Genomic DNA, 11,928 nt, shown 5'->3' on the forward strand with positions numbered 1-11,928 from the left:
ATTACCTCCTGAAACAAGAGTTTTTTTTCAGGTATCACCGGAACCCCTTCAACAGGATTGGTGGAAGTAGCATCCATTACTGTGAACACATCTGATTCTGAACCATCATCTCCCAAATCTAAAAGTAGGAGGCCAAAAAAAAAAAAAAAAAAAAAAAAACCCCGTTAATTCTACTTTCAGTAAGTCTGAAGCAAGTATTTCAGTCAAAGTTAAAAACCCCATTAAAAACAAAAAATTCAAATTTTAGAATTATTCAATAATATCAAATATAGGGCAACCAATGTGTAATTTATGTGTTTTTGTTTTAAATACATGAAGTACAGCTTTGTTTAAATATTGAGATGTTATTTAAAAATATAGTACCTGTTTTTCATATAAGTGTTTTAACATGTAAAAATTATGTGTGTGTGTGTGAGAGAGAGAGAGAGAGAGAGAGAGAGGTGGAGAAAGGAAAAGTAACAACGTATTTTGGTATTTCATGTTATTTGCAAGTTCGAAAGCTCTGCTGCTGCTGCTACTGCTGCTGCTAAGTTGCTTCAGTCATGTTCGACTCTGTGCGACCCCATAGACAGCAGCCCACCAGGATACCCTGGCAAGAATTCTCCAGGATTCTCCAGGCAAGAACACTGGAGTGGGTTGCCATTTCCTTCTCGAATGTATGAAAATGAAAAGTGAATGTGAAGTCACTCCATCGTGCCCGACTCTTAGCAACCCCATGGACTTCAGGCCACCAGGCTCCTCCATCTGTAGGATTTTTCCCACAAGAGTACTGGAGTGGGGTGCCATTGCCTTCTCCACTATACATATAATCTGTAGAGTGTTTAGCAATGAAATTTTCAACTGTTTTCATGCTTTGAAGATCTCAGTATTAACTATATAGCCAGATTGGAATGGCTTTGTTATGGTATGGTCCTGTGTGCTGCTGAACTCTGTGAAGTGCCTCTGTTGTGCTGTTCTAAGATAAAATGGTTCCGAAAGCCTGATGTGGAGAAGTTGATGGAGAAACTATGATGTGAGTTTGGACCAGACACGGGATTTAGTTAGTGGAGAGCTGTGGCTTCTTGTCCCAGTTGAGGAAGAGGCATGCATGCACTCCAGGCATGGAGCCAAGGCAGAAGGAACACTGTCTCAGAGTGTCTTAACCTAGCCCAGGGACATGTCAAGGAAGCCAACCACTAAAATGCCTGTTAGGTGAGAGGCACTTGCAAGGATCAAGCAGGCCCTGTATATCATTGACTGCAGTTGGAGAAGCAGAGATAGTTAATAGAATGAGGCCTGGTGCCTGTGGACCTCCTGTTGAGTGATCAGAATTTGATTCATTCCATCTCCTTTCCCATTTGGCTGGCCTTTAGTCAAAGTGAAGTAGCCCTATCCGTCTCCATCACAATAGTAAAGCAAGTTAAGATTCCCAAAGAAAAAAGCCTTGACATCCAGTTTGATTTGTACTGGACCCATAGGTTTAACTGAAAAGGATCAAACACAGGGAATCTTTTCAGTTTATGAATTGAGCTAAGTTTAGTTCTCTTTCCCTTAAGCTACAAAGGAGTTGTCCGAGAAGAGTAAATGTAGTGGATACAAAGGGTCCAGGGTGATTAAACCCTCTATAGAACTTTTCCTTACCTTTTCCAGTTACATGTGTCTTACCCTAGTTTAACGTGACAATTTCACTTTTGTATCTTATCTTGCCTTGGGCAGGAATGTATTAAAGTTAACAGCTAATTCTTTGTGTAATTTCCCATTTTATCAAACTAATACTGGGTTTCCATCTTACTTGACACAGTCTGATGTGCAGGAATTTTCTCATTTATTTCAGTAATTATCAAGTCATAGAGTTATCATCCTTCCTCTACTCTATCCAACTACCTAGTCTGTGATTATACTTGTGGAAACCTTTTTTTGTGTGATCTCCAAGGGCTCTTTCACAGACCTGTGGTGTACCCTCTAAGTACTGGTTCCTGAACATCAGCACACTTGGCTTCCTCTGTGGGTTCCTGGAGTTGAGTCTCCTCCTGGAGTTGAATGCCATACCTTCTCCACTTCTGGCACAGATATCTAGAATCTCTGTGCACCATTCAAGGAACCTGGAATCTTGGCTGTAGACCTATGTCAAGAGAAATCTCTCCATTTCCTCTTCCTTTCTCCTCCTCTTTGTCTCTCCCCACTCTTTCTGCCCCTCCCCACAATTCATTTAAATCCTCTAAGCTTTCACAAAATGCTAGAAAGTGATAATCACCAAGGGGTTACCATCCCTCTCAGAACAAAAGAGAAAGGACTACAGATGACTAAGCTGTAGTGAGTCTCTTGTCTCCATTTTAGGTAATTTCCTGAGTGTAAATTCAAATACAAGTAAATTGTATTTATTTACTCAATGCTTGATTGATTGGTTTGCACTTTGAATATTTTACCAGGCCTTTCCAGTTAGTTCGCTTGGGCCAAAGCACTTTGCTAAGTGTCAGCTTAAACTTCTTTTAGTTGTATAACGAGTGTGTGTGTGTGTGTGTGTGTGTGTTTGTCTTCTGGTCTCAGGTGAAAACTCTATGTATAAATGTGCAGACTATTGCATTCTTATCTCCTTTATTCTATTTCTATAGTAAATATGAAATGTTTTATTTATATGTTTTTATTGTTGCTTAGGATTATCAATACTGTTACTGTTGTTTGCTCTGTAGTATGCTCCTAAAGAGTACAAGTTGTTTTTATTGCCAAATGAAAAGTTTCCAGTGATATGGTCCCTGACTACTTCCTCTCTTCCATTCTCTGTCATTCTACTCTACTATTTTCCCCACTGCTGCCCTGTTTTTGACAACACTGGCCTTGCTTTCCCTAAGCAAATTCAATTTCTTCCCAATCCAAAGACTTTGCAAATGCTCTTCTTCTGGGAATGCTCTTCCCAGAAGAAGAACATTGCTACATCCCTTGTTTGAGCTTCCCCAATGCTGTTCAAACCACACAATGAAATCCTCACACCTCTCCTTTTCCTTCTCCTCCTTAAAGACACTTTAAGTCTCTACACTCGTCTTCCCTGTCCAGCCTAAAGTTCCTAGATTTTCACACACACACACACACAAAACCTGAAAAGAGATAATAACATCAGGGCTTTGCTTCGTAAAATTAACTTGAGTAAGTTTCTGTGCCTGCAGAACAAAGACAGTTAATACTGAGTTGAGTTCTTTCAGGAGCTTCCTCTCTTTTTCTTTTGATATCTCTATATTTTTTTCAGGCAACGGCACTTTGTTTTTTTTTACAAATGTATTGAATATCTGTCAAGATGACTATTTTGTTATTGCTTTTGGTGAATTTCCTTGTCTACTTTGCTTGTTCTTTCAGGTAAAATTTATTGTTTTATTAATGTTGCCAAAACATTGTCAGTAAAATTACTATTTATAAAAATAAAATGTTTTTTAAAAAATTATTTCTGTTGTCCATCTTTTTACAAATAATATAGCATTTTTTTTGTTTGTTTCTTTTCTTTAAACAATCTTATTGTGGTGTCCAGAAATTCTAAACAGTGATGTGTAAATGGGTTTTCTGGTTCTTAGTACCATCAAAGGCAATGAGGATATGGCTTAATAAATTTCTGTTTCTGTTTTTAGATTTTAAAGAGAATTATTTCATTGGATATTTACAACATCTGTTGAGACATTTACTTTTCTTTCTTTCTCCCTTACTTTCCTTTTCTTCCTTTCTTCCCATGCCTGTCTTCCTCTTTCTTTCCTTCCCTTTCTTTTCCCAGTTTGGCTTGACTTGACCTTTCCTGAAACAAAAGTAATTCCACTCAGTGTTGAATATTACCATCTCAAAATCCCATTCCATGTGTCATTCATTTCTAGTATTGGAATTAACCTCCTCTTCCCCTTATTAGATTGGCTACAGTTGTATCAATGTTTCTGATTTTTTTTTTTCGAAGAAGCAGCTCTTGTTTTATTATCCCAACAAGTTTTATTTTTGTTGTTTTCTATTTTTGTTTCAATTCATATATACCTTCTACTTTCTTTAGGATTTTTTCTTTATAATCATACATTGTAAAAGCTTTCTTTACAAATTTTATGGAAATATATTTGATTTACAATGTTGTGTTTCAGATGTATATCAGAGTGATTTAGTTATGCATATACATGCCTATTTTTTAGGTTATTTTTCATTATAGGTTATTACATGAGATTATTTCCTTTCTTTCTTTCTTTTTTCTTTTTTTTTTTACTAGATGGTTTAGGGCTTGACCTATCTTTACTTAAATAACCTATTTTGTCTGAATCCCAAATGGTTTTATGTATACATTTTTTAAATTAAAATCTCATTCTCTATGATTTTTTGGCACATTAATTCCAAAGATTTCACTACTTGCAGGTGAATGTTTTAATTTATAGTTTACTGAGAATTAAGTTTTCCTTGGAGGTCTGAGGGTATGTGTGTATATACACTGGCATGTCTATATACACATCCTTTTCAGATTACTACATTTTTTAAAGATATATAAATATATTTTAAAAGATATTTTCTGTTTGTATGGTAAAAACATGAAATGTTTTAATTCTAGAAATTTGTTCCCCTAAGGAATATAGTATAAAAAGTAAAGGTATAGAACTATTCCTTTGAGAATAATCCCTACTAACAGAACCTGGAAATGTTAAACAAATGATTCATAACACTTCCTAAAGGTGGTAAGAAAAATGTTATTCAAGGTAAGAGTACTACAGCGGGGGTCTTATAATACGGGAGAGAGAGTGAGCTTAAGCCTGACTCCAGCAGGGACACAGCTGGGATTTATAGCTAAGGAACAGGGTGGGTCCATGTGATAGCAAAGAGAGACTGGGAGACTGAAAAGCAATGAACAACAACAGAGTGGGTGTCAGTGGATGGAAACTTATTAAGATGACCATAAGGGTGCTGGTGGATTCTGGCTCAACTGAGACGATCATTGCTGAGGCTAGGCAAGACTGATAAGATATTGAGGTGAGTGATAAAGAATTTGATCTGATCTGAGGGTGGTCAGATCAAGGGTGAAGTATGTTTTCTAAACTGAAGTAGCAGAATCTAGCTTAGATTGGACTAAATGGACAGGCGCCCCGGTATAAAGACATGAGACAAAGTTGGCAGTGCATTAACGAACTACTGCTGCATAACAAATTATCCCAAAGCAACAGCTTAAAACAATATTATCTCATACTGCTGCTGAAAGTTGGGAATCCAGGAGTAATTCAGTTGAGGGTTCTGGCTCAGGGTTTCATGAGATTGTCGTCATCTGAAGCCTTGACATGGGCTGGTGGATTTCCTTCCAAGATGGCTTACTCACATAGCTGTTGAAACCAGTTTCCTTGCTGGCTGTTGGGAGAAAGCCTCAGTTCTTTCCCATGGGCCTCTCTCCTGGGCTACCTGAGTGTTCTCAAGATACGACTAAGCTGGCTTCCAGAATGAGTGATCCAAGAGGATGAGCAAGGAGACTTCATTTTCATTTCTACAATATTCTAACATTAGAAGTGAGCCACTAAGTCCAGCCTACATGTAAAGGGGAGTATAAGGACCACCCTTGAAGGAAAGGATTTGTGGACATACTTTAAAACCACATGGTACACCCATGGCCACAAATTGTTTACATACTTGTATGTCCAAAATGCATTTTCCTGCAAATGCTTTCAAATAATTTATCCATTATAGCATTAACTTGAAATTCAGGACCTTGTCATCGAAGTCAAGTCCAGATATGGACCGCGACCTGATGGACTGCCGCACACCAGGGTTTCCTGTCCACCATCAACTCCAGAGGCATGCTCAAACTCAAGTCCATTGAGCTGGTGATGCCATCCAACCATCTCATCCTCTGCTGTCCCCTTCCCCGGCCTTCAATCTTTCCCGCATCAGGGTCTTTTCTAATGCGTCAGTTCTTAGAATCAGGTTGCCAAAGTATTGGAGCTGCAGCTTCAGCATCAGTCCTTCCAATGAATATTCAGGACTGCTTTACTTTAGGATTGACTATTTTGATCTCCTTGCTGTCCAGGAGACTCTCAAGTCATCTCCAACACATCAGTTCAAATTATACACGTGTAGTTCCTCTAGACCTGATGATTTGTGAACAAAAGAGATGAGTTAATCTGCTCACTTTCACAGCCAACATACAGTGCTGGGTCAGGCATAGATAACCTTCATGGGCACTCCTGTTCCAGAAAGAGGAGGGGAGATGGGAGTCAACAGTAGCAGTTCTGAAATCCCACGGGTTCTTGTTGGCAGTCCTTTGATTAGGATTTAAGGCCTGGAAACTTCCTAGGCTTCAGTCTCTGAATTTTTAATTCTGCCCTCTGACATGATTCCATTGCAGGAAAGGTGGGTAGTATATGGTTACAGTGAAACAGTCTCCCTAGCCTGCTTCCTGCTTGTCAAAGGTAGAAGTTCAGAGGTCTCTTATTTTGTACTATTGCTGGTCCTTTCAGTCCAAGCTGAACTTAAATATGTTATCTTAAAAACTTGGTGTGTCTCCTGATAATCTTACTGGTTTTCATGGTAAAGCACTCCACTCCAAAGCCACCATCACACATGTCTTCATAATAAGGCCTACTCTGTCTCGGTTTTCTGCTGAGATAGCTGAGGGATAACACCCTGAAACTTGGTACAAGTCTTATTGTGTGACTGAAATGTCTCTGAGTGACACCCCTGAACTCTTTGGAAGGCATTGGCCTGCCTAAATAATGCCATGAAGCATCCCCTTCCAGCTTTCTGAGGCTTAACAAAGAATTTTACACTCACTCATCTTTAGACCACGTTTATTAAAAATAAATAAATAAATAAGAATTGATGTATAGGTGTTATAAAATGTTATATTTAGACCACCTTATCTCAATGCCCTGGATAGAACCTTGTTTGAGAGCCATTAATTTTAGCATCCTCTGTCATGTTAAAAGACTGGAAAATTTCCAATTCAGCAAGTTCTGTCTTATTTTTTAATATTTTCTCTTAAATATATTTTTTTTAATTTCCCTTTATATTTTACTATAGGCAGCAAGAAGAAACCAGGAAGCACTTTTGGCTGTTTGGCTGGAAATCTCCTTAGCTAGATATCTCAGTTAATTAAGTACGGTTTCTCCTTCCTGGTACATTTCTACTTTTCATAAACTGCAGATATAGTGGACTTTTCTCTGCACATTCCCCAGGCTCTTTTTTCCTGCCTCTACTTTCTGCCAGACATCCTGGGTGCACCCCTGTGATCCCACTTAGAACGTGTTTGCTCAGTGAGATAATGGGGATCGAATCCCTGGCTTCAGTGCTTCTGCTGGCCAGAGCATATGTACCTTTCTCTAACACCTTCATGTTTTTGCTATCCAACTTCCATCACCTGGCTAGGTCAATTCCGGAAGCTCATACTCACAAGCACACTGGCAGGGACTTCTATGCCCATGTGTGCACACACATGTGCGTGTACACAGTAACATCCCTGAGAGGAAACACACACGTGCAAAACTACAAGCTTTCTTCTCTAGGAATATGAATTTTGTTAAGTACCTTTGTGCTCACAAACAAAAAGTAACTTTCTTTTCCTGGTTGTTTCCTTTCACTTGTTAATTAATCATGTCACCTTGCACTTCTAACTCTGTGCTGCTACTGCTGCTAAGTCACTTCAGTCAAGTCTGAGTCTGTGTGACCCCATAGACAGCAGCCCACCAGGCTCCCCCGTCCTGGGATTCTCCAGGCAAGAACATTGGAGTGGGTTGCCATTTCCTTCTCCAACGCATGAAAGTGAAAACTGAGAGGGAAGTCGCTTAGTCATGTCCGACTCTTTGTGACCCCATGGACTGCAGCATACCAGGCTCCTCTGTCCATGGGAATTGCCAGGCAAGAGTACTGGAGTAGGGTGCCATTGCCTTCTCCATCTAACTTTGTGACTTATCCTCAAAGGTTACAAAATCTTGGCATTTGCCAGTGACACGGACCGACCTGCAGAGCAGCAAGCAGGGTTGGAAGCACTTGCCATGAACAGCTGTATGACATGCGCCTGCGTTCTGCATTCTCCCATCACCTTGGACAGCTTCACAGTACCAGTCACATTGGCCTGATCCATGTGGGGACAGAAAACAAGGACCTTTGGGCTCAGCTGACTTGGAGAACCTCTCTCTCGGTGTGCACCTATCTAGGTCATTCCTTGTCAATGTTGTGCCCCTCTTGCTAGCCTACCACCCTTTATGGACAACAACATTCTGAGTGAGGCCTTCTGTTCTTCCTATCTGTGTAGCTTTATGTGTGCACCTGTCTACATGTGCCCCCAAGGGCTATCTCCATGTAGCAGGAAAAGGCCAAAGAGACGCCTGAGCCTCCAAGAGCCCCAAGAGACTGTGATAGGCCTGGGTCTTATCCAATGTTGTGAGAAAGGTGCACATGGATACAGGGTCTCTTCAGATACAAAGATTGGAACCTGAGGCCATAAAGGTAAGGTGGCATTCCTACACGTCCTCCCTTCTGTTTAACACTACCCATGCACATGGAGTCCCCAAACAGATGATGCCCTGCAAAACCTTCCCTTTGTGGGCCCACAGCTCATGCCTCCCTTGGGCGGAAAGCAGCTTTTCTATCTCAAAGGCACCAAGACAGCTTGAACCACCAAGGCCACAGTGATTTGCTAGATGTCAAGACTCTCTTCCAGTTGCTCTCATTAGGCCCAGGTAGGACTCCCTACAGTCACACATCTCTGCTTGCCTACACAGCCCACATGCCAAGGAAGCCAGCCTCCATTTGGGCCCAGGAGCATCCAAGACGGTCACCTGGAACGCAGCTTCCCTCTGAGCATCACCTGGTTTCAGGTCCCCTATGACATAATCGGAGATTTTGCTTCAGCGAGACTGCTCGAATTCTCTCAGATACAGACGCACACTTTTGCCCCTCAGGCCCCCAAAGCCAGTGGCAAGACCCCAGAGGAAAGAAGAACTTCACGTCAGGACTTTCAGCACCCACCATGGCGTATCTTTGGCAGGACTGCTATTGCCTAGACCCTGGACCCTGAAAACCAGCAGGCCCCAAACTGCCCCCAGGGGCTTCCCTGTCTCCCACTCTCCTGAGGTCCTTTGGGACATGCAATTACTCCTTGCTCACTCCATTCCCTCCCTCACAGGCTCATCCGGGCACAGGGTCAAACACGTACAACCACCTGTGCTTTCCTCGCCTTTCTGCACTGCCAGGGAGGCAGGCTGGAAGTGCCTGGAGGCATGCCACACTCAAATCCTGTCTCTCCTAGGATGCCTGTGGTTTTGCATCCTAGGAGAGATGCATCCCAAATGCATCCCCATTTGGGAAAGGATAGTGTCCCAGCTACGATAAGGCTGTCCCTCAGGGCCTATCTCCTGACCGCCTCACCACATGTGTTTCTGTCAGTTATCTCTGATGGAAGAATCATCCTCCCCGAGGTAGTACTTCAGGGGATTGTCCCACATGTCATTGCTGATGAGCTGCTGGCAACACGAGCAAGGTCAACCCAGGGCTGACCAGGCCCTGAACCCTCCCATGAGCAGCCAAGAACTCCAACATTAATCATCACCTGTGTGCAGGCCCAAAGCAACCCCACATCAGCAATCGTGTTCAATTCTGGGCCATTGTGGCCTGAAAGCCAGTTGAGAAAATTAAGGCTCCTGGTGTCCAGACTGTGCCTGGGGGATGCCCATTCAAAGTCCCAGAACCAGTGGACTGGAGTGGAATGACATGCCCTGTTCCCTGCGGAAAGACAGGGGAGACTGGGGTGGACTCCACAGGTGGATCATCTACATGCTTGCACACCCACACTCATCACCCTGGGAGCCACGTGTTACCAGTGTTGTCAAGGTAATACTCCTTAATGATCATGGTGTTCAAGAAGTAGGGGTTGTCCTGAAAGGAAAAGATCAGCTTGCAGTGGGACTGCAGATGGCTCCGCACCTGCACCTGCCAGGATAGGGAGGAGGGAAAAGGTGCAAACTTCTAGGGGCCTCAGCTTGCCTCCCAGGCAGGCATTAACAGCGTCCATGACTCCTCTCCAAAGTCTCACAGTGCAGGAACATGGCTAACAGGATCTTCCCACTCCCTGCCAGGTCCCATACCCATCCTTCCTCAGTCTTCCTCACTGATCTTCAAGTCGATCATGTAGTCGAGAAAGTCTTGATCTTGGTCGCTGATCATGACGGAAACTTGAGGGTGGCTCATAATCTGCTTTAGGTCAAGGAGCCATTCAGGGAGCTACATGCCAGGCCAAGAAGAGCCAGGAGCATCAGTCCTAGTCTGGGGTGGAACAAAGATATTGGAAAAGGCATCTGCAAGGAGCTGGGCACTGCCTGTTACCTGGCCACCCCTGATGTCATCAGGCTTTGCCATACCATCAGACACGCTCATGGCTCTGGGCCTCTTGTGGTGGTGTGCGTCTGAGGTGGTCTGCATTCTCCGAGCAGGGACTGGTTTCTGACAGCTACTGTTCTCCTCCAGACCTGTGTATGCTTGGTAGTGGCATGTCACTGCTTACATGGTCAGATTTGCAGTCCTGTGACAATCCGTGTTTGAAAGCAAAGGGGTTGTGTGTGTGTGTGTGTGTGTGTGTGTACGTGTGTGTGTGTTGTGTGTGTATGTGAATGACTCACATGTCTCAGCTATATGCCAGGATCACCCACATTTACAGCAATAGCTGTGCAGATGCTGCTCTTGTGTACCATCTCTGGTCATTCCTGACTTGGAGGCCTCAGGTGCTGCTCCTCCTCAGATGCAGGCCTGAAGGAGACACTCAAAGGCATGGCTGCAACACGTACATCTGTAGCCCTGCCCAGACCGTACTCTGCTGGGCCTTTGGAGCTTGCCAATTGCCCAGGACCACATTTTCTTCAGGGGCTTCCAGCGCCCTTCCTGTGCCCTCGCCCCCTCCCCCTCCTCCTGCTCCTGCCCCTTCTCCTCCTCCTCATGAGCAGTGGACCCAAAGGAGCAGCGGAAAGGATACAGTTTTGGCCCAGAAGCCAGGGATGCCCTGGATGATGGCACTCCCCCAAGCCAAGTGATGCTTCCTCCTCTGATGGTAGGCCCTGTGGTTTTGCTCACACTCAGAGCTCAGTTCCACCTGCAGGGCGGCCAGTGCCTTCAGGACATCTAGCGCCTGGTGCTCACTCGGACCTCCCGGCCTGTCCTGGCCCTGCTCCTCCACCGTCTTCTCCTCCAGCTCCTGGGAGGACCACTGTTTCTGCTCCTCATCTGCCACAACCTCCACCTCTTCCATGATGTCTTCTGCAAGCAGCCGGAACTCCCGCCGGATCCCTGCCACGTCTCGGTCCACCAGGGTCTCGCTGTCTTGCACTGCCTCCACCCTAAAGAGGATGGCCTCTTCACTTGGCGTGACAACTGGTGGTTGCAAGGTTCCAGCTGCGCACAGCATCAGGATGGCAGGTCGCGGGATGAGGGGTGGGGGCTTCTCCCTGAGTACTGGGGCTCACAGCTAAGGGTCCCAGGACGCTCCCACCTTCCTTTGATCGCCTCTCACGCTCCTCTTGGCCCAAGCTGGGGCAGATGTGAAGGGACACGATATAACAGCACAGAGAATGGTGCATAATGGTGGCCCAGGCTGCAGTGAACCTGTGGGACCCACTAGCTCTTTGGGGGCGGGGAGTGAGGGGGATGGTCGGGAGGTGGGGAGTGGTGTGTTGGGGGTGGCGTGAGGCCAAGGAAAGGGGTGCCGGACAGCCCAGGCCAGGGTGAACGGGCCCTGGGACATCAGCGGAAAACAGGCAGGAGCCTAGGCTGTGAGCCAAGCACAGGCTCCTTGCCCAAATCTAGACCAAGGGCGGAGAGGGTAGTGGGCGGCACCCTTATGGACATGCCCCTAGACCGGAGGGCATCTTCTGCGGTTCCTGTGCTCCAGTGCCCCCACATGGCCAGATTCTGCACCAGGATTGTAGAGGGTTTTGCATGTGGCTGGGGTAGCCCCAGGTGCTGTCATTGACCTGG

At 44.6% G+C, this 11,928-nt stretch overlaps 1 protein-coding gene across 1 annotated transcript; it reads right to left on the reverse strand.

The window, feature by feature from the left end:
- Positions 1 to 9,347: 9,347 nt before the first annotated feature.
- Positions 9,348 to 11,471, reverse strand: LOC132344673 (testis-specific Y-encoded protein 1-like; the record flags this gene model as incomplete). Its single annotated transcript, XM_059884313.1, has 6 exons — positions 9,348 to 9,425; positions 9,542 to 9,687; positions 9,783 to 9,896; positions 10,080 to 10,155; positions 10,931 to 11,325; positions 11,408 to 11,471. Coding segments are annotated over 6 exons (873 nt in total), but the record flags the coding sequence as incomplete, so codon positions are not given.
- Positions 11,472 to 11,928: the final 457 nt, after the last annotated feature.

Source organism: Bos taurus, chromosome Y (genome assembly GCF_002263795.3).
Source record: "Bos taurus isolate L1 Dominette 01449 registration number 42190680 breed Hereford chromosome Y, ARS-UCD2.0, whole genome shotgun sequence".
NCBI lineage: Eukaryota > Metazoa > Chordata > Mammalia > Artiodactyla > Bovidae > Bos > Bos taurus.